The 22,500-nt window shown below is 45.1% G+C and overlaps 3 protein-coding genes across 6 annotated transcripts in view; all 3 read left to right on the top strand.

Moving 5' to 3' along the window:
- irak1 (interleukin-1 receptor-associated kinase 1) overlaps positions 1–4,456 on the top strand; it is an 11,759-nt gene extending 7,303 nt beyond the window's left edge. For both annotated transcript variants that reach the window (XM_061058436.1, XM_061058437.1), the window contains exons 11-15: positions 67–154; positions 1,049–1,143; positions 1,564–2,224; positions 3,485–3,583; positions 3,705–4,456. In XM_061058436.1, the coding sequence (XP_060914419.1) occupies positions 67–154; positions 1,049–1,143; positions 1,564–2,224; positions 3,485–3,583; positions 3,705–3,787 (1,026 nt within the window). In that variant the 3' untranslated portion in view covers positions 3,788–4,456. The remainder of the gene's footprint in view (positions 1–66; positions 155–1,048; positions 1,144–1,563; positions 2,225–3,484; positions 3,584–3,704) is intronic.
- A 2,258-nt stretch (positions 4,457–6,714) lies between these two features.
- LOC132989592 (host cell factor 1-like) lies at positions 6,715–20,664 on the top strand. The gene is given in 31 exon segments (XM_061057292.1): positions 6,715–7,486; positions 9,494–9,642; positions 9,741–9,901; positions 9,993–10,195; positions 10,912–10,996; positions 11,126–11,232; positions 11,321–11,500; positions 11,588–11,908; positions 11,995–12,140; positions 12,346–12,519; positions 12,728–12,949; positions 13,028–13,144; positions 13,225–13,620; positions 13,928–14,063; positions 14,357–14,508; positions 14,589–14,754; positions 14,848–15,035; positions 15,154–15,331; positions 15,334–15,419; positions 15,507–15,590; positions 15,678–15,744; positions 15,844–15,974; positions 16,052–16,219; positions 16,317–16,497; positions 16,731–16,841; positions 17,184–17,386; positions 17,475–17,597; positions 17,740–17,925; positions 18,073–18,370; positions 19,271–19,325; positions 19,984–20,664. Coding segments are annotated over 31 exon segments (4,995 nt in total). The 5' UTR covers positions 6,715–7,305; the 3' UTR covers positions 20,024–20,664.
- Positions 20,665–21,828: 1,164 nt separating this feature from the next.
- ccdc120a (coiled-coil domain containing 120a) overlaps positions 21,829–22,500 on the top strand; it is a 27,271-nt gene continuing 26,599 nt past the window's right edge. For all 3 annotated transcript variants that reach the window (XM_061058396.1, XM_061058394.1, XM_061058395.1), the window contains exon 1: positions 21,829–22,160. The gene's annotated coding sequence lies outside the window, so the exon portion shown is untranslated. The remainder of the gene's footprint in view (positions 22,161–22,500) is intronic.

Below are 22,500 nucleotides of genomic sequence, written 5' to 3'. Positions count from 1 at the left end.
CTTGAAGCTGGATCCAGTCCTGGTGTCATGTAAAGGGATCTAAAGGTTCCTGTGTTTGGTCTACAGAAGGACCTGGTGGAGGAGGTGGAGGACAGTCCGGCTGGTTCATGTGCAGCAGAGTGGAGGAAACAGCTGGACCACCGGCTGATCTCAGGTCAGTGTGTGTGTGTGTCAGTTGCACATATCCCTTGCCGTAGTTTTTCTTTGTGATTGTGTGCGAGTGTGAGGCTGTATCCGAATTGCCAAGTACCTCTTCAATCTGTCAGTAGTCAGTACCTACTATCTGCTGTATACTGTTAGTACCTACTATTCAGTAGGCAGATATTTGTTCCTACTTCTTCTGATTCATTCAGTATGGAAGTGACGTCATTTACGTTTCCCGAACCGGCCGCATTCACCCGTTTTTTTTGTTTTTTTTGTTTAGCTTTATTGGAGAAGAGTAATGCGCATATACAGTCAGGTAAACAAAACAATATCACAATGTAAATCAAGTAAAAGATTAAATAAGTAAATAACATACAGTACATAAAGAACAAATGAAAGACAGTAATATACAGAATATAAAATAAACCAATAAAGACACATTTAAATAGTGAAATCATTATTTAAATAGAGGAGGAAAGGTTTTATAATAATGCAGATATTTGTTTTATTTTCTGTTGTTAATTTAAAGTAGTGATTTCAGTCGGGACTTTAACTCTAGATTAAAAATTGATTCAATTAATCCACGCTCGTTTGTTTTGATTTGGAGGCGGACGTGAAGTGACGATTTACGTTTAATTTCGCACAGCATTGTGGGTAAAATACAATTCATTTCCTGAAAGGATTCATCCGATCCATACTGCATAAAACCAGGAAGTTAGTATCCATTCTGAAATGTTCAGTATACTGAGGTGGACCCAAAAAATGACCACTGAATGACCACGAGAGTTCAGACTACTGAAACTCCTACTGAAAAGTACTGACTACTGAACTGTGACAATTCGGAAAGGGCCTTTGTGTGTTTGTTCCTGATACCTGCAGCTGTTGTGTCTGTGTCGTCCTGCAGGGGGTGCTGCAGAGCCTGTTGGCCACATGGAGATGGTCTTTCTGGCCTGCAGCTGTCTCGATAAGAACAGGAAGAAGAGACCGAAAATGGAGAAGGTGAGACAGAGAGTGTTTTCTGTTTCATGTTTATTTAAAGAAAACCAACTCTGCTTCTGTTTTATTTCTGTGTTAGTAGCTGTGTCTGTCCTCAGTTATATATGAGCAAATATGGGGCGCTGGCATCTCTTCATAGTAACTTTTTTAGAAGTTGCGGCAAAATCCGTTGTAGAAGACGCACTTTTAATCCCTAATTTTTCCATCTAAAAAGTCGGCTGTATCCTTTATACCGCTGCGACCAATATACCAGTGTAGAATCCTGAAACAGGAGACCACAAATGCAGTGAGAGAGACCCCCCCCCACCCCCCTTGAAAACAGACCGAGACTTATATACTAGTGTACTTATATTCAGGATTTTACGGTAGCATGTGGAGTTCCTCAGGGCTCCTGTTTTGATCCTCCTCTGTTCCTCCTCTCAGGTGTTTGACCAACTTCAGGACATCCACAGCCGTGTGAGGGAGGGCAGCTGCTCCTCCGCCTCCCTACTCCATCACCCTCATCTTCAACCCCCCTCCCTCCCCAGACCCCCCCACTCTCTGGACTCCAGTGTGGAAGCTCTGTCCCAACAAATGTCCAAAGTGGGACCGCTGGAGGACACGTACCAGCTCTCCATGTCCTCCTCTTCCTCCTGCTCCTCCTTCTGCTCTCTCACCCCCCCTGACCCGCTACACTCATCCTCCTCCCTCCCCTCATCCTCCTCCTCCTCCCTCCCCTCCTCATCCTCCTCCTCTTCCCTACCCCCCTGCTCCTCGTCCTTCGTCGGTCCCCGTGAGACTGATGAGAGTCGAGGTTTTTCGCAGTATGACCTCCGCTCCCCGTGCAGATCCAATGGGACCAGTTCCAGATCTCTGTCTCCATCCACCAGAGATCAGAATCTCCATCCTACCAGGCCCTCAGAGTCCCAGTTCAGTCAGCCGTCTATCCCCACCGAGAACCAGTACAACTCCCCCACCCGGCCCGGCTGCAGCAGGGACAGTTCAGGGGTTCTCACCGGGGGGGCCGCCACAGCAGATCTGTATGGAGTCCCAGGAAGCCTCTCTCCCGTGGGGTCCTTGCAGTCATTGTTTCCGAGGCCCCCAGGTACACAGACGGATCGACATGTTAGCTTAGCGTGGAGCATCTCTGCCTTAAGAACAAACAGGGGGCACTCTTTACAAGCTAACGGACAAAGCTAACAGTAGAATGCTAATCTGTAAATATGAAGTACAGTCAAAACACATTTCCCAGAAATAACACTCAAACTGAACTCAAATGACTAAAAGTTACAAACAACATTAACTAAATAATGTTTAATTATTCACAATTATTACCAGAAGCTTTTATTTTGTAACGGTGATGCCAAATGGGAAACACAAGAATATCGTACTGCAGCTTTAAAATTACCGCATTCTACTTAAAACTATCGTACATGTAAAAAAAAAAAAAAAAAAAAGGGTCCTAAATACCACACTGAACGGTAAAACTACGCCCTGCACGCCACATTTACTTAAATAAACGAGCAAAGGAACAAAATATTAAAGTCTAGATTGTTTGCGGACTGCTCCGCTTTCAGCCGCTGTGTAGCTAAGCTAGTAGCATTTTAAGTCGCTTTGACGTGCGTTCTCTACAGTTTTCATAACGAGCCGCAGGCGTGAGGAGGGCATCAGGTGACGATTTGATTGGCAGGTAGAGCCTGGCAGCAGAGGGGTGGCTGTGTCGGTCAGGTGCTGGAAGGTGCTGATGTGATTGGTTGCTCTTAATTCACAAACAATGTTTGGTTGAGGAGACATTGAAATTGCAAAATGATTGTGCATTTGGCCTTTTCTGCAGTTGTTGATTGTACAAAATGATGGTACAAATACGATAGTTATCGTACATGTTGCAGCACTGTTCTGTAATCCGACTGTTTCTCAGAATCAGAATCAGAATCTGGGTTTATTGCCAAGTACATTTACACATAAAGGAATTTGACTTGGTGTATTGGTGCTAAACAATTAACAAGGAAATAAAGCAGAACTAGAAACAACTTAAATAATACAGAATAAGAAGATATTACAATATATAAAATAGAATTTAAAAATGGAAAATATAAAGATAAAAACACAAAATATACAAAAGGTGTAATGTAGGAGCTGTGCAGTGGACTATGAGAAAAGGGTTAGTGTGTGTAACTACTCACAGAGTGCATGTAAGGAAGATAAATCTCCTCTGAATTTGAGTTTTATTCTGAAAGTCCTGATGAAAAGTGCGTGACGGAGTTTTAAAGTAGCTTCCCACTGTGACAGTTTGAACTCTTAACATTTGAACTTTGACCCAAGTGTTATAATAGGTGATAATGTGACCTTTGACCTGTGTGTTCAGTGGTAATCAACCCCATTAAAGAGCGTTTCCTGCAGAAGAAGAGTCAGTACGATGAGGGAAGGATCCGAACCCCCGAACTGCTGTCAGCTGACGACCTCTGTACGCAAATGCCCTGTTTATAACTCACCTGTTTATAACGCATCTATAACATGTGTTTATTACACTTCTATGACTTGTGTTTGATTTGGACCTCCTCTGTTGCCGTCTTGTGTCTCCTCAGATGAGGGGCGGAGTTCTGAGGAGGGGAGAGGACCAGAGGAGAGCGACGAGCTGGATTACCTTCCAGCGGCTAAACACACCTGAGCCCAACACGCCTCTCATGACGAGTTAGTTAGTTCAAACCACCAGCAGTCCATAGAGCTCTATGAGAGCAGAGTCTGACACACGGGTACAATGTGAATCCTCTCCACACCTGCAGGAGGGAAACAGGTGTTTCACCTCAGTTGTCTGATTCTGATAATAATGAAAAAGTATTGGATCAGAGTTTCACGCTCAGCCTCTCGTTTTATTTAAACTCTTTCTTCATGTTTTAACATTTCACTGAACACACTGAGGAGACATAAACGTTCTTCATGATGATCTGTTTACAGCTTCTGTTGAGTACTTCCTTTAACTTTAATCATTAACATTGAGCTGTCAATCTGAGGAGGATCAGCTTATCAGCAGCTTCCTGCTGTCGTCATTTCACTCTTTCCTTTCACAGCATGTGTCTCTCTCGTCCTGTTTAAGTCTTCTCTCTGTTATTTATAATGGTGCATATCCCATAATATCCTCCATGGTTTGTAATAAACAGCCATGGTTCCTTGCTGCAGTGTCTCTGACCCTGAACGCACTATGACACAAACAAGCTGACACGATGATTCCGTTTTCTATTTATTATCATCTTGTTACTTTAAATACCAAATAATGGATGAAGAGCTGTGATATCAATCTGTATCTGTACAATCAATAATAAATCATTTCTATACTGTACGTAAGTGTTCTTGTTTTCACTTCACTAACACAGTAGCAGGTAGCAGGTAGTGGGGGGTGGCAGTAGCTCAGACTGTAGGGACCTGTAGGGAGACAAACGCAATTTCGATTCCACTGTATGTCTGGCATATTTTGAAATTGACAATAAAGTTGACTTTGACTTTGACTTTGATATATATATTTATTTATATATTTATTTAATTATTTATACATTAATGTATGCATTTCTCCCAACATTTATTTATTTATACTTTAGTCATTTTTTGTCCCTCATATTAATTAAGTGATTTAAAACATTGCATGTTTCACTCATAGACTGTAAATATTAAAGTTTATTATTATTATTAAGGTTTCACTCTACAACTGTAAATATTACAGTTTATTATTATTATTACGGTTTCACTCTATGACTGTAAATATTACAGTTTATTATTATTACGGTTTCACTATATGACTAAATATTACAGTTTATTATTATTACAGTTTCACTCTATGACTGTAGATATTACAGTTTATTATTATTACAGTTTCACTATATAACTAAATATTACAGTTTATTATTATTATTATTACGGTTTCACTCTGACTGTAAATATTACAGTTTATTATAATTATTATTACGGTTTCACTCTGACTGTAAATATTACAGTTTATTATAATTATTATTATTACGGTTTCACTCTGACTGTAAATATTACGGTTCATTGTTATTATTATTATTATTACAGTTTCACTATATGACTGTAAATATTACAGTTTATTATTATTATTACGGTTTCACTCTCTGACTGTAAATATTACAGTTTATTATTATTATTACGGTTTCACTCTGACTAAATATTACAGTTTATTATTATTATTATTATTACGGTTTCACTCTGACTGTAAATATTACAGTTTATTATTATTATTACGGTTTCACTATCTGACTGTAAATATTACAGTTTATTATTATTATTATTATTACGGTTTCACTCTATAACTGTAAATATTACAGTTATAGAGTGAGTGAGTATTACAGTTTCACTATATGACTAAATATTAGTTTATTATTATTATGGTTTCACTCTATGACTGTAAATATTAGTTTATTATTATTATTACGGTTTCACTCTCTGACTGTAAGTATTACAGTTTATTATTATTACGGTTTCACTCTATAACTAAATATTATAGTTTATTATTAATATTATTATTACGGTTTCACTATATAACTAAATATTACAGTTTATTATTATTATTATTACGGTTTCACTTTATGACTGTAAATATTACAGTTATAGAGTGAGTGAGTATTACAGTTTCACTATATGACTAAATATTAGTTTATTATTATTATGGTTTCACTCTATGACTGTAAATATTAGTTTATTATTATTATTACGGTTTCACTCTCTGACTGTAAGTATTACAGTTTATTATTATTACGGTTTCACTCTATAACTAAATATTATAGTTTATTATTAATATTATTATTACGGTTTCACTATATAACTAAATATTACAGTTTATTATTATTATTACGGTTTCACTCTATAACTGTAAATATTACAGTTTATTATTATTATTACGGTTTCACTCTCTGACTGTAAATATTACAGTTTATTATTATTATTACGGTTTCACTCTATAACTGTAAATATTACAGTTTATTATTATTATTATTACGGTTTCACTTTATGACTGTAAATATTACAGTTTATTATTATTATTACGGTTTCACTCTCTGACTGTAAATATTACAGTTTATTATTATTATTATTACGGCTTCACTTTATGACTGTAAATATTACAGTTTATTATTATTATTACGGTTTCACTCTATAACTGTAAATATTACAGTTTATTATTATTATTATTACGGTTTCACTTTATGACTGTAAATATTACAGTTTATTATTATTATTACGGTTTCACTCTCTGACTGTAAATATTACAGTTTATTATTATTATTATTATTACGGCTTCACTATATGACTGTAAATATTACAGTTTATTATTATAATTATTATTATTACGGTTTCACTCTATAACTGTAAATATTACAGTTTATTATAATTATTATTATTACGGTTTCACTCTCTGACTGTAAATATTACAGTTTTTTTATTATTATTATTACGGTTTCACTATATAACTGTAAATATTACAGTTTATTATTATTATTATTATTATTATTATTACGGTTTCACTCTCTGGCGCCCTCTGGTGGATCAGCTGTCTGTTAGCAGTTAGCCACCTAGCCGCCCGGCCTCTCTGTGTTTTGTTTGGTTGCTGTTAGCAGCAAGATGGCGGCTCCCTGCCCGGCGCTCACACCCTGACTTCTGCACATTAAACTCCAGCTCTCCGCCTCCACAGTGCTCCGTCACACTGATGCATGGAGAAGCCGTTAATCTTATTTTCCTGCTGGCTCGGCGTAGCGTTCCTGGTTCTGCGTGTTTTCGTCCTCCAGACTCCGCGTCGCTTCACCCGGGCTAAGATGGCGGACGGTGCGCTGCAGTGCCGCGGCTAACTACCAGCACACTGAACGTCCACCCACAGACTGCAGCACCAGAGGAGGCTTCTGATTCAACCTGTCTGATTTAAATCTGTCTGATAGACCGCGGACAAGAGAGGAAAACTGTCCGGGGAAGTGCGAGGTAGCAACATAACAGACAAACACTTAAAGGTAGCCGGCTACTTAGCATTGGGAGCTAGCTGACAGGCTAATGCTAACCCCGCTGTTAGCAGGCCGGAACTGATTTTAAACTTTGACAAACTCTGAACTGAATTTGGAGAATTTGTTTCTCACTAAGGAACGAGAGAAACACACACACACACACACACACACACACACGCACTGAGGCGTCATGGAAACCGAGCCCGGGACCCCCGCGGTGCTGCAGCCCCGGTGGAAACGCGTCCTGGGCTGGAGCGGCCCTGTGCCGCGGCCCCGACACGGACACCGAGCCGTCAACATCAAGGAGCTGATGGTCGTGTTCGGAGGAGGAAACGAGGGGATCGTGGACGAACTCCACGTCTACAACACAGGTACATGTTTACCTGTTTACTGCTATTTAACGGATTAAGATAATTAATGTGTAAACAGATAAACATGAAGAGACGCTAGCCGTGTTCATGCTAACAGAAAGCTAAGCGCTACATAGCTTATCTTGCTAAACAGCTAATATATATAAATAAATGCTAACAGCTGATATATATAATTTGGGCTTTTAATTCAGTAGATGTGTTTGAAACTAAAGATAAACGTTAATCACTTCACTTCAGCTCAGGACAGGATGTTAGCACCGCTGGGCTAAATTAGCTTTTTGCTACTGGAGCTAACTTTAGCCTTTTTAGCCACCGCATGCTAACGGGATTAGCCGTGGAGCTAACGCAGCGGCTCTGGCTGTAACACAGAAAGAAATGGCGCGTTTTTTACTGAAAACATTGCTGACGTCACAGTGACACGCCCCTCTGCTGCATTATAACGGATAGAAACAACAAAGACCCGTGAAATACAATACATCGAAAAGATCAGGAGTTATTAATCAAACATGGTTTCTTTTGTTATTTTATTTAATCACTGTCTTATGGTTGTTTTTTATTATTATTAATAATTATTATTATTTTACTCCTTTTTTTTTACTACTACTAGGACACCCAATTGTTGTAAATAGATTTGAGCTTCTTTTCTAGTTTTCAGACGACTCAAAGGGCTTTTACACCACATGTCACACCTACACATAACCACCCTGATGGTAGAGGCTGCTGTGTAAAGTGTCTACCAGTATTATCCATTCACATCACATTCATAAGACGTTAACTCAGCAGCGGGAGCAACTCTGGGTTAAGAGTCTTCTCAAAGGACACACCAGAGTTGTGGCTGCTGGAGCTGGGGATTGAACCCCCAAATTCCCGGTTTAGGGATGACCGACTGTACCACTGTACCACAGGGGCGGCTCTGCGTCCAGACAAAGTAGATGATTACATGAAGGAAAAATCATCGCTGGTCATTCTACAGCTGTTTTTAAGTGACTGTTGTCATTTGGAAGCGCTTCATCCAATTGAACGCATCAACATCTACTTGAAGACTTTTCTGTTGTCGTAGCTCATCTCTTTAAACGTTTAATAAACAACCGCAACAATGAGAAGAAGAAAAACAGGTCTGAGTCAGAGTTTCGACTTCAGGGGGCGTTCCTGTTGTCAGATGAAGCTCAAGCGGCAGCATATAGGTACAGAGAGTTATAGCTAATATATGCACACTTTATAATGGGTTAATTAACTGCACTTCAGTGTTAAAACTATACTATTATTGGGGCGCTGGTGGTGCAGTTAGTGCGTGCGCCCCATGTATGGAGGCTGTAGTCCTCCAAGCGGGCGGTCCAGGTTCAAATCCACCTCCTTTCCTGCATGTCATTTCCCACTCTCTCTCTCTCCCTGATTTCCAACTATCCTGTCTCTCCAATAAAGGCACAAAAAGGCGAAAAATAAATATTTAAGAAACTGTACTATTATTTTCTGTATTTCAATATATCGCAGAAAGAAAATATATCCCAGTTTAAGTTTTTTTCCCATATCGTGCTGCCCTAACCTGGTTCAGTGACTTTACATCGATTCTATTCAGTTTCACTTTGAAGGAACTGTGCAATGTGTAGATGGACTTGTAGAAGCTCTGTCAAATACTCTACTCTTATGAACTTCATTTACACAATGTTTCCCCACCTTCTGTTTATTACGACATGCGCTGCTGCTGCTGCCCTCTTGGCCAGATCACCCTTGTGAAAGAGATCTTGATCTCAGTGGGTTAATTACCTGGTTTAATAAAGGTTAAATAACTTTTTACAAGTGTTAATTCTTGCTTGTGTTGAGTTAGTTGAACTGCAGTATTACGAGACTTCTTCTAAAAGTACAGAATCTAAAAGTTTTTTAAGTTTGTGGACTGAATTTATTTTTGGATTAGAATAATCTGGAAAACGTTTGTGTGATGGTTTAAAGAGTACTTTAAAAACATTAACCTGTAAACTGTCGTAACTTGATGCTCTCTCTCCCCCCCAGCTACTAACCAGTGGTTCATCCCGGCTGTTCGGGGTGACGTCCCCCCCGGCTGTGCTGCTTACGGCTTCGTGTGCGATGGGACGAGGCTGCTGGTGTTTGGAGGGATGGTGGAGTATGGGAAGTACAGCAGCGACCTGTACGAACTGCAGGTCAGTCTTTATGAAACATGTGCTGGATTCTTCTTCTCTGAACTCTAAGATGAATTGTTTGGACAATATGTACAAACTACTTCCTGTTGTGTCTTCAGGCGAGCCGCTGGGAGTGGAAACGTCTGAAGGCCAAGGCTCCAAAGAACGGCCCGCCCCCCTGCCCCCGCCTTGGACACAGCTTCTCTCTGATTGGAAGCAGCTGCTACCTGTTTGGAGGACTGGCCAATGACAGCGAAGACCCTAAAAATAACATCCCAAGGTAAAGAAAACATCCCCAGCCCCGTGTACCTGCACAACTTCCTGTTGGATGCAAACAGCTGCTCTTTAACCATCTCATCTGTCCTCTCCAGGTACCTGAACGACCTGTACTGTCTGGAGCTGCGGCCGGGCTCCAGCGTGGTCGGCTGGGAGATCCCTCCGACCTCGGGTCAGCCCCCGCCCCCCAGAGAGAGTCACACTGCCGTGGTGACAAGCGGCCGCGGAAACAACAGACTCATCATCTACGGAGGCATGAGCGGCTGCAGGCTGGGAGATCTGTGGGTGCTGCACATAGGTGAGACAGGTGCACATTGTCAGAGGCCATGCTTTTCTCCATGATTTAGATTTTCTTTATAAAATGTAACCAAATATTGTGGCGCAGGTAGCGAGTGGTTAGTTTGCTCCAAGAGCCCCAGAAGTCACATACACACCCATTCTAAAAAGCCTGTTTTTACAGCAGAGATTAACATGTTTACAGCCTGGTTCAAAAAACCAAATAGGTGTGATTAGCTCATGTCTCGATGAACACACACTGTACGGGGGGTGAATGTTTTGATGACTCATCAGTTTTGATTTGATGAAGGATAAGAGTTATTCACAATAAGGCGTGTAGCTGACCTGATTGACAGGTGGGCGCGGTGTAACGGTTTGTCAGGAGGTTTAAAACCCGCCTCAGCTCCAGCTCTCAGCCTGTCGTTAGGTTGACTGAAAGTTAGACTGAGACAGCATTTCCAGCATGGAGACCGCCATCGATGGGACTCCAGCACCCCCTGCAGGAACGAATGAAATCCTAACACTTGCACAACACACAAATGCAACAATATGGAACTTTAAACATGCAATTAGAAGTGTCACTAACTGTGGTTTTGATTATTAGGGTGCATACACATGGATTTAACCTCCCAGCATGACAACAACACTCAGAAGAATTTTAGAGGTCACTCTCTGATTCTCTTCCATTCTAACCACTGTTCTGACTGTTGATTGGTTCCTTTTCTGATGATGTCACAGACTCTCTGACGTGGAGTAAACCGACCCTCAATGGAACCGCACCCCTTCCCAGAAGCCTTCACTCTGCCACCACCATCAACAACAAGTAATACTACACAGATATATTACACACAGACAGTACACAGATTCACTCTGTTCACCTGACAGGCAGCTCTCACCTGACACTAACTGTCTGCCTGTCCACCTGTCTGCCTGCCTGTCTGTCTGTGCTCAGGATGTACGTGTTTGGAGGTTGGGTTCCTCTGGTGATGGATGATGTGAAGGTGGCGACTCATGAGAAGGAGTGGAAGTGTACCAACTCACTGGCCTGCCTCAACCTTGGTACATACACACACACACACACACACATATAAACGCACATATACACACTGCTTTCCACCTGTCTGACCACCTGTCTGTCTGCCTGCAGATACGATGTGCTGGGAGACGGTGCTGATGGACAGTCTGGAGGAGAACGTCCCGAGAGCTCGCGCTGGTCACTGCAGCGTGGCCATTAACTCCAGACTGTACATCTGGAGCGGCAGGGACGGATACAGGAAGGCCTGGAACAACCAGGTGTGCTGCAAGGACCTCTGGTACCTGGAGACAGGTGAGTGAGACAGCTGACAGACCCTGTGTGTCTCACCTGTCTGCTGAACCCTCGCTTACTTGTCTGTCTCACCTGTTCTGTCCTCAGAGCGTCCCTGCGCCCCCTCCCGGGTCCAGCTGGTTCGGGCTAACACGTCGTCTTTGGAGGTGAGCTGGGGCCCGTCTCAGACTGCCGACACCTACGTGCTGCAGCTACAGAAGTACGACATTCCTGCCACACCTGCTGTCACCTCACCTGCCGCTAGCACCGCCCCCAACCTCGTCCCAACAGCCACACCCGTAGCGAGCTTCTCAAACAGCCCCTCCCCCGTCGCCACGACATTAGCCAACCAGTCTGGCATCACACTGCTGCCCTCCCCCACCGCCGCTGTTCCTGCGAGCCCATTGGCTGCTGTAGCCAAAGCCCCAGGTGAGTAACACACTTCTCCAGGTAGATGTCCAGGTGACAGAGCGGGTTGATCTGAGTGTTTCTCACCTGTGACCTGTTTTCTGTAGCAGTCCTGAAGGTGGCAGCTCCAGGAGTAGGGGGCGGAGCCTCTTTCGTTACCGTGAGGCAGGCCGCACCTAAATCTCCAGTTGCCGTGACGACACTTCCTGCAGGTGTTCGTATGGTCGTACCTGCCCAGGCTGGTCAAGCGACGGTAAAAACCTTTCTAACTCGTGGTCCTCTGAAGCTTTTGTGCACATTTATCAAAACAGGAAGTTTGCTCAGTCGTCATGGAGACTGATGCAGTGTCTCCATGGCAACCGAGGAATTCCAGCTGCTGAAAGCTCCTGAAAAAAATATCCTGCGCCCAACTCTTTAATTCATTGTTTTCACGCCTCCTGCCTCCCGTCTCCTCTCAGTCACAAGGGGGCAGTCCACAGATGAGCGGCATGGCGGCGTTGGCGGCCGCAGCTGCAGCGACTCAGAAGATCCCTCCGTCCACGGCGGCGATGCTGAACGTCCCTGCGGGAGCAACGCTCGTGAAGACTGTGTCCGTGAGTCCAGGAACCAAACAGGGCACCCCCGTTACCATGGTAACAACACTACATACTGTATCAAACTGAACACTATGTTTAGGGAAGAGGCTCAGGTTATCACACAGTTATCACACAAACAGGAAGTGAGTCATCAGCAGGGGAGGAATAGACACACTTTGATCTCAAAACATAATCAAAGCCCGCCCCATTCAGTACAACCTGTCAATCATCTTAGCACAAACCTGTCTCTTCTCACCTGTTGCAGGTAACAAACCCAGCCACCCGCATCCTGAAGACTGCTGCTGCTCAGGTGGGCGTGGCCTCTGGAGTCTCCACCTCCGGCACCCCCGGCAGACCGATCATCACCGTGCATAAATCGGGCACAGTGACCGTCTCCCAACAGGCTCAGGTGGTCACCACGATGGTGGGGGGAGTCACAAAGACCATCACACTGGTCAACAGTTCACTGGGAGGAGGCGGGTCTCTGGTGAGTATTGTGAAGGCGCCTTTACAGCAAAACAATTAAAAAAAACTGGAAACAAATCTCACTTTCTGTCTGTGTCAGATCGGTAACCTTGGTAACCTCGGTAACCTTGGGAAGATGGTGGTCCAGACTAAACAAGTGCAGAGTGGAGCGGCGACTGGTCAGACTGTGAGCAGCCCCCTCACACAGTTCCTGCAGGTACAGGCTGAACCTCACATTAACCCCGCCCCCCAAGATCCAGCAGACACAATAACCCCATCCCCCTCTCTGTGTGTCAGACGAAAGGCTCCCTCCCACCAGGAACCATCCTGAAGCTGGTGACATCGGCCGACGGGAAGCAGACGACCCTCCTCAGCACCGCGCAGGCCGGATCCCCCAAATCCACAATCCTCGGCGTAGCCCCGGGAACAGGCACAAAACCAGGAGCCACCATCATCAAGACCATCCCTATGTCTGCTCTGCAGGGGGGGGCAGGTACTCAAACACACACCTGCACACACCTGACATGCTTTATTTCAAACAGGATGACTGACAGTTAAGCTCCTCCCCCCCCTGCAGGTGCCAACAGTCCATATACAATCTTCACCACCAAGATGGTCACAGCAGGAAGTGCCGGAAAAATCCTCACAACGGTCCCGAAGATTGGCTCAGGAGGCCAGCAGGGACTCACACAGGTAACACACCTGATCACATTAAACACACTTGACTACAGGTAACACACCTGACCACAGGTAACACACCTGACCACAGGTAACACACCTGACCACAAATAACACCCCTGATCATAGGTAACACTTACACACACATGTGACACACCTGATCACATTTAACACACCTGACCACAGGTAACACACTTGAATACAGGTAACACTCACACACACAGGTAACACACCTGACCACAAATAACACACCTGATCACAGGTAACACGTATAGAAGTCATATATACAATAATAACTGTTGTTTTTTGTGTGTGTGTTAAGGTGGTGTTGAAAGGAGCTCCGGGGACGCCAGGTACAATCCTGAGGACTGTACCTATGGGCGGAGTCAGACTAGTGTCACCTGGAGCTGTCGGCGCCAAACCCAATGTGACCACACTGGTTGTCAAGGGAACCTCAGGTAAACCCTGGTTACACGTCAAGTACTCTCAATTTCAGCTGCAACACACCTGAGCTGACCCTGTGTGTGTGTGTGTGTGTGTGTGTGTGTGTGTGTGTGTGTGTGTGTGTGTGTGTGTGTGTGTGTGTGTGTGTGTGTGTGTGTGTGTGTGTGTGTGTGTGTGTGTGTGTGTGTGTGTGTGTGTGTGTGTGTGTGTGTGTGTGTGTGTGTGTGTGTGTGTGTGTGTGTGTGTGTGTGTGTGTGTGTGTGTGTGTGTGTGTGTGTGTGTGTGTGTGTGTGTGTGTGTGTATCAGGTGTGTCCAGTCTGGGGACAGTAACAGGAAGTATCTCCACCGCAAAACCAGGAGGAGTTGTCACCTCCTCCCTGGCAACGCCCATCACCACCCTAGCAACCATTGCCACACTTGCTGGCAAGGTCACAGCTACAACAGCTGGACCCAAACAGGTAACTGAAGACTGAAAACACACACCTGAGTGACTCATGTTGTGTAGTTCTGTAGTAATAATGCAGTATTGTGCGCACAGGTGACTCTGATCACAACTCCAAGTGGTGCGGAGTCTCTAGTCCAGGATCTACCCGTCTCCATCATGGCGTCCCCGACTTCAGAAGAACCTGGAAGTACTACAAGCACCACGACAACTACATCCAGTACTGCGGGAGGAGAGAGTGGAGACACTGCAGGTAACACAGGTACACAAACCAGTACTGCACATTCTGCTTAGTACTCAATGCACTGCAGTGTTTCTGATGATGTCACTGATGATGTCACTGATGATGCTGCAGTGACGTTGGTGTGCTCCAACCCGCCTTGTGAGACCCATGAAACTGGCACCACCAACACCGCCACAGTCGCCACAGCAGCCATGGGCGGAAACAACAGAGAATGCTCCAACCCGCCGTGTGAGATGCACGAAACGGGGACGACCAACACCGCCACGACCGCCTCGGCCAGCATGAACCAACCGCCGCAGGTGAGCTCACACTCAGGTGTTTAGACAGGAAGACTTATTATGAGGTAACAAATAGTGTGCTCAGCTCCTCCCCTTTCATCCTCAGGTGAGCTCCAACCTGGCTGCTCCTGTCAGTCAGATTGCAGGGAACACCTGCTCCAACCCGCCCTGTGAGACCCATGAGACCGGGACCACCAACACTGCCACCACAGCGGGGGCGGGAGGACTCACACAGGTGAGACAACACCGGTCAGGTTTCACTTATTGCCTCTGATTAGTTGAACATGAGTGTAGACTGAGTTCTGTTGTATCTGTCTGCAGGTTTGTTCGAACCCCCCCTGTGAGACCCATGAGACAGGGACCACCAACACCGCCACCACGGCAGGGACAGGTGGACTCACACAGGTGAGACAACCAATGACAAACCTTTTTTTATTGCCTCTAATTAGTTGATCTTGAGTGTAGACTGAGTTCTGTTGTATCTGTCTGCAGGTTTGTTCGAACCCCCCCTGTGAGACCCACGAGACAGGGACCACCAACACCGCCACCACGGCGGGGACAGGTGGACTCTCACAGGTGAGACAACCACTGACAGGTTTGCTCTGATGGCTTCTGATTAGTCAAACATGAGTGTAGACTGAGATCTGTTGTATCTGTCTGCAGGTTTGTTCGAACCCCCCCTGTGAGACCCACGAGACCGGGACCACCAACACTGCCACCACAGCCACAGGTAACCTGCTCGCACACCTGAGGTCTCACCTGGACAGTAAAAATGTTCTGTCTTAAAGAAGTTGTCCATTCACATCACTTTCCTGTCCTCTGTCTGCAGCTCAGCAGGAAGACTCCACAGACCCCTCCTCCTCCTCTGACCCCCCTGCACCGGCCCCCTCCACAGCAAGCCAGAGCAGAGCTGTTACCACGGTTACACAGTCCACACCCACCCCCGGACCGTCTATACCTGTAAGCATGCTCACACACACACACTCACCGACACACCTTCACCATCTCTGATGTCCCATGATCCTCTTTGTTCGCAGGAGATCTCCTCATTGGTTGGAGAGGGCAGGGCTGAGTCGTCTGAGGCTGTTGCCATGGTAACAGAATCAGCAGAAGACGGGGAGGAGCCTATGCAGACCGACAGCCAACCGGGGCATGTGATGCCAACGGTGTTACAGGTTCATATGGAGGACAGTGAGGCGGCACAGGTACACACACACAGAAACACAACACAACACACACACACAACACACACACACACACACACACACACGGTGGTCTAACCAATCGGCTGGTTTCTCTCAGATGACCTCAGACGGCGGTCTTCCTCATGAGCTGATGTCATCAGAGGGGGATGGAGGGGAGGGTACGACGACCCTGATGGTGACGGGACTCACCGCGGATCAGCTGGCCGTAACCACGGGAACAGACGACGCTGTACAGCAGGCGACAATTCAGGCCGTGCTGCAGGCAGCGGGACACATGGGTGAGTTTTCTTTATATGAACCCCAGGGGGCTCCACTGAGACCTGAACCCTAGTAAACAGGTCGACTACTCACCAATACAGACTGCACCTTACGTGTGTGTGTGTGTGTGTGTGTGTGTGTGTGTGTGTGTGTGTGTGTGTGTGTGTGTGTGTGTGTGTGTGTGTGTGTGTGTGTGTGTGTGTGTGTGTGTGTGTGTGTGTGTGTGTGTGTGTGTGTCTCTTTCTTTCTGAAGGTGAGGATCAGCCCATAGTTCTGACTCAGCAGGATCTGGCGGTTCTGGTACAGCAGCAGCTTCAGGGCATCCACAACCAACCAGAACCTGAGCCCAGCAGCCTGCCCACAGGTACACATGCAGACACACACCTACACCTGAACAGGTGAACCATGTGCTCCTGAACACAGACGGTTTCAGGTGCATCTGTGGTTCTGGACTTTTATTTTGAAGGTTATAATCTGAAGAGACACTTTGGGTTTATTCTGAGCTACAATTACGTTTTAAGAACCCGTACAGTCTGGTCGGTACGACGCACTTTTAACACGTATTTTACATCTAAATAGCGGGATGCTTCAGATGTACAAGTTTATACCGCAAAGCATGCTGGGATACTCGATGACACGGACCAGGCTGCAGTTGTGATTGTTGTCACTTGTCAGCTGTTAAATAAAGTTTTTGTTTATTTCCCAGAGGGCCTTGCTCCAGCAGACAGCCTGAATGACCCCGCAGCAGAGAGTAACGGACACGAGCTGACGTCATCAGCTGTGACCAGCGCCGTGGCCCGATTGGCCAGTACATTCGGCCCCAGCCCTCAGCTGACTGCCAGCCCGGTTAAGATTCAAACAGCCGCGCTTCCCGCAGAGGTTACCAACGGCAACCCCGCTCCTGCAGGGGTGAGAGACGCCGCTCGCTAACCGCATGCTAACAATACATATGAAGAACATGATCGTTTGCTAACAGCGCTGTGCTAACTATGTGTAGAAGCCTACCGTGGTGATGAGGTCATCAGTGAAGGACAGTCAGTGGTACGACGTCGGCATCGTCAAGGTGACCAACATGGTGGTGACACATTACTACGTCCCCTACGGAGAAAACATGGCCGACGTAAGAAACACACACACACACACACACACACACACACACACACACACACACACACACACACACACACACACACACACACACACACACACACACACACACACTGGTTCATTATCACTCATGTTTTGATGGTGTGCACCTGCAGGATGACTCAGGCGTGGTACCTGACTACAGTCAAATGAAGAAGGTGGAGCTTCAGCCGGGCACGGCGTATAAGTTTCGTGTGGCGGGGATAAATATCTGCGGCCGCGGAGCCTTCTCGGAGGTGTCGGCTTTTAAAACATGTCTACCTGGTTTCCCCGGAGCGCCCTGCGCCATCAAGATCAGCAAGGTGAGCTCCCTTCCTGTTTGTGATGTCATAGAGGTTGTTTGAAGTTTTTGCTCAGCTTGGTTACCATGGAAGCCACACCATCTTAATCGTAATGTAGTCCCCTCAGCCTGCTCTAACTTGCCTCTCTCTCTGATTGTGTTGCTGTAGAACATGGACGGGGCTCAGCTCACCTGGGAGCCTCCTGCCGTCACCTCAGGTAAGATCACCGAGTACTCGGTGTACCTGGCCATCCAGTCCAGCCAGGCGAGCTCGGCCTCAGGTTCTGGTCCGGCCCAGCTGGCCTTCATGAGGGTGTACTGCGGCGTCAGCCCGTCCTGTCTGGTCCAGGCCTCCAGCCTCGCCAACGCCCACATCGACCACACCACCAAACCCGCCATCATCTTCCGCATCGCCGCACGCAATCAGAAGGGCTACGGGCCCGCCACGCAGGTCAGGTGGTTACAAGGTGAGTCAACGGGGGTTTTTATGATATCAGAATTTAAAATCACGATATCGATACCTGCTTGGGAAAAATTGTAGACGATGATGTTAATGATGTATGAATAATGTTTGTGTGTCTGTGTGTGTGTGTCTGTGTCTGTGTGTGTCTGTCTGTGTCTGTCTGTGTGTGTGTGTCTGTGTCTGTGTGTGTCTGTCTGTGTCTGTCTGTGTGTGTGTGTCTGTGTCTGTGTGTGTCTGTGTGTGTGTGTCTGTGTGTGTGTGTCTGTGTGTCTGTGTGTCTGTCTGTGTGTCTGTGTCTGTGTGTGTGTGTGTCTGTGTGTCTGTGTGTCTCTGTGTGTGTGTGTGTGTCTCTGTGTGTCTGTGTGTGTGTGTCTGTCTGTGTGTCTCTGTGTGTGTGTGTGTGTGTCTGTGTGTGTGTGTGTGTGTGTGTGTGTCTGTGTGTGTCTGTCTGTGTGTGTGTGTCTCTGTGTGTGTGTCTGTGTGTGTGTCTGTGTGTGTGTGTGTCTGTGTGTGTGTGTGTCTGTGTGTGTGTCTGTGTGTCTGTGTGTGTGTGTGTCTGTCTGTGTGTGTCTCTGTGTGTGTCTGTGTGTGTCTGTGTGTGTGTCTGTGTGTGTGTCTGTGTGTCTGTGTGTGTGTGTGTCTGTCTGTGTGTGTCTCTGTGTGTCTCTGTGTGTGTCTGTGTGTGTGTGTGTCTGTCTGTGTGTGTCTCTGTGTGTGTCTCTGTGTGTGTGTCTGTGTCTGTGTGTGTCTCTGTGTGTGTGTGTGTCTGTGTGTGTGTGTGTGTGTGTGTGTGTGTCTCTGTGTGTGTGTGTGTGTGTGTCTGTGTGTCTGTGTGTGTGTGTGTGTGTCTGTGTGTGTCTGTGTGTGTCTGTGTGTGTGTGTGTGTGTGTGTGTGTGTGTGTAGAGAGCAGTAAAGAAGCTAAACCAGCTGTGAAGAGAGCCGGAGCATCTCCTGATTAGTAAGAACAAATTCTCTTCTCTCACACAAACAGGAAACTTTATTTATTTTTAGTGTAACATCTTTTCATTTAATTTCTCTTAGTGATTCTTTTTTCATTATTTATTACAAACATCAATAAAACTGAACTGATCTTAAACTACGGGGGTTTTTACCAAAGCGTCCTGCTGAAGCTTTCTGAGCTCTTATGAAGCCTCACTTTAAATATTAAAAATATGTGATATCAAAATGTAACACTTCCTTAAGCATCCACAAACATCTGAGTGAAAACAAACATTCATAACTTTTAGAAAACTGAGACAAAAACTGATCAATTTGCGAGCTTGGATAATTTCCCAGCCTGTGTGGCAGCTCACGGTCTGATTGGCTGCGATGCTTTGTTTCGATGGTTCTCTGTGTGATCGGGACCTTAGAAGCTTTTAGTGGATTTGAGTTTCTGGAGGCTTTAAAGAAACGACGACATCAGAGCTTTGATCATATTAATACATTATAACAAGAATCTGATTGTTTGAGAAAGATGATGTAACGTCATGCTAGCTGTTGCCCAAAGGTTAAACAAACCTCTTTATGAAGACCGTTTTTATTTTTTATTGAAATGTTTTTATTCTTGTGTATTGAACCTGCTCCGTCTCTTATCCTTTTCTTCTTCTCACCTGCAGTAAACCTGTCGGACCAAAGAAGTTCAAAACCGACCAATAGGAGGAGCTGATGTGAAGCTGAGGACTCTGATTGGTTACTGTTGTCTTAAGCTCCACCCTGCGTCTGGTTACCATGTCAACAGGATGGAGGCGGGGACTCCTTGAGAGTTTCCTGTCCCTTGGGAGACAGATTAAAAAAAAAAAAGACTTGTAGGATATCTGTACATTATCGACCAGTCAGAAACTGTTTTACTTTGTTGTCATGGAGACGGCGAGGGCTGGAGTCACATGTTCGGCTAAAAACAATAAAGTTTGAGTTTATTAAATGTAGATGTAGCTAGCCCTCCCTAACCCAGAGTTCAGGATAGAGGTCAAAGGTCACAGTGCTAACAGTGGGTGGGGCCTCTGCAGAAGGGGGCGGGGTTTAAACCAGCTTATTGTAAATTATTTTCTGTCCCATTAAAATATGATTTTCTTTTATATAAACGTCTGAAAAAAAGTTTATTCTAATTCTCTGGTTTCTGTTATTTCTTCTTCTGTGGTCATTCTATTGATTTTTTTCTTCTGTTGATGGAGTTGTCCCTGTGCGACGGAGCTCAGCCATTGGTCAGTTTGTTTGAGATTTTTCAGCTATTGGGAATGAGACCTGTTTGTGAATATTCTCTGGAACAATAAAGTTTTTTAGAGCATTTTTTTACCGACTGTCTGGAGTCCACTTCCTGTCTCCAAACGTCTGAAGAGATTTTTTTATTGAGTTCAACAAGAAAAGTTTGAGTTTGTCAAATGAAACGGGTTCTGATTTGATTCATAGAAACTTCACCTGCAGCTGTTAAATTTATTAAATCACTTTTGAAAAATGGAGAGAGGTTAGAACACAGAAAGGTTTACAGACCCATGCAGAGCTGGATAAACACTGAAGCTTCAGAGTCCACCACATGGTGACTTGTGAGAGCATGGACTCTAGAGAGGAGGGGGGGAGACAGCTCTATATGATGTTTAGAATTTAGACTGCAGTACCTATTTTAAACACTAGGGGTCAGAGTTACTTGTAAATCTGTTTAGTCTCTCCTGTGAACAAATTTAGTTTGAAAATAATGAAAGGCCATCTCACAGATTAAAGTTAATAAAGCCCGGGCTATGGGTTGACGTTTTATGGTAAATATTAAGGTCATGTGGCATCAAGTTAAGTAAATCCATAAAGAATCTCCCCCACCTTAATAAAATATATGAATTCAATTCAATTCAAAAAACTTTATTTGTCCCCGGGGGGGAAGTCAAAGACACACAGAGCAGTAAATTAACAACAGTGCAGGTACGAAACATTTTAACCTAAATATAAAGTGTCAATTTAAATACAACTTAAAGCTTAAACTTAACTTAAAATACAAAATATAAAAGAGTAGATATAAGTGGACAGTGATCGGACTAACAGATGTAAACAGAACTATGTGCAATAAACTAGAAATAAATATATATATACAGAGCTATGTGCAAGTAGGCAAATACTAAATACTAAATGATAAGTTATAAGGTGCATGGTGAATAATGGAACAACAACTAATATATACAATATAACTGTAAAAGGTAAAAATGAGATGAATAAAGTGATCGTAGTGATGGATAAGAAACAACAGGAATAAAGAAACCAGAGCTGTATGAATACTGAAATAGAATAAAGTGATGTAGTGATGTATATGAATTATATTCAGTAAACTTCTATAAATAATTTTCCTTTAATTTAGATGAAATCAGATTTTTTTTATAAATCATTAGATTCAGCCTGATTTGATCGATCAGCTGATTGGTCACCAGTCTCTGTGTGCGTGCAGGAACGTGCGCGGGGCCGCGGCGCAGTGCACGCGCAGCTTGGTGCTGATGGAGCTGCTGTGTGAGAGAGGAGACACGCGGCCGTATCGATGAGGAGGAGGAGGATGAAGAGCGGATCACTTCATCGATCCGCGCTGATCAGCTGTTCGATCCTCGAGAGGGGAGCTGCACGAGGCGACAATCGGCGTCATCAGTCATCGATCAACGTCATCGATCACACCTGACGTGTCGCGTGAGCCGCAGAGAGAGAGAGAGAGAGAGAGAGAGAGAGACAAGCAGCTGATCCGCGGGACTCTGCGGGTTCTGGACCATGTGAGCCTGCGGGTTCGATCCCCGCCAGAGGTCCGGAGGGAACTCCGCAGGTGGTCCAGGTAAGAGAGGCTTCACGCGCCCATATAGTGAGGCATCTCCCGCGCACACACACTTACACATTCACACACTCACACACAAACAAAAACACACACACACTGGACTACATCCAAAAGATTCTGTTTCCTTTTTGATCCGGTCCCACGGGGAGGAGTTACCGGGCAGGATCAATCAGGTAAATGACCCGGATGTCTTGTATTGTTGTTGTTCTCGTGTCAGGAGGAGGCTGGCTGCAGGTGCTCAGTAATCAGCTGATCGATCAGTTTGATGTTAAGAATCGATCAGCCTTGTTTTTGTTATGGCTGTCCCCGCCCTGCGCCACGTGCCTGCTGCGCGTGCGTG

Source organism: Labrus mixtus, chromosome 15 (assembly GCF_963584025.1).
Source record: "Labrus mixtus chromosome 15, fLabMix1.1, whole genome shotgun sequence".
NCBI lineage: Eukaryota > Metazoa > Chordata > Actinopteri > Labriformes > Labridae > Labrus > Labrus mixtus.
This window is presented reverse-complemented; position numbering and strand designations above follow the sequence as displayed.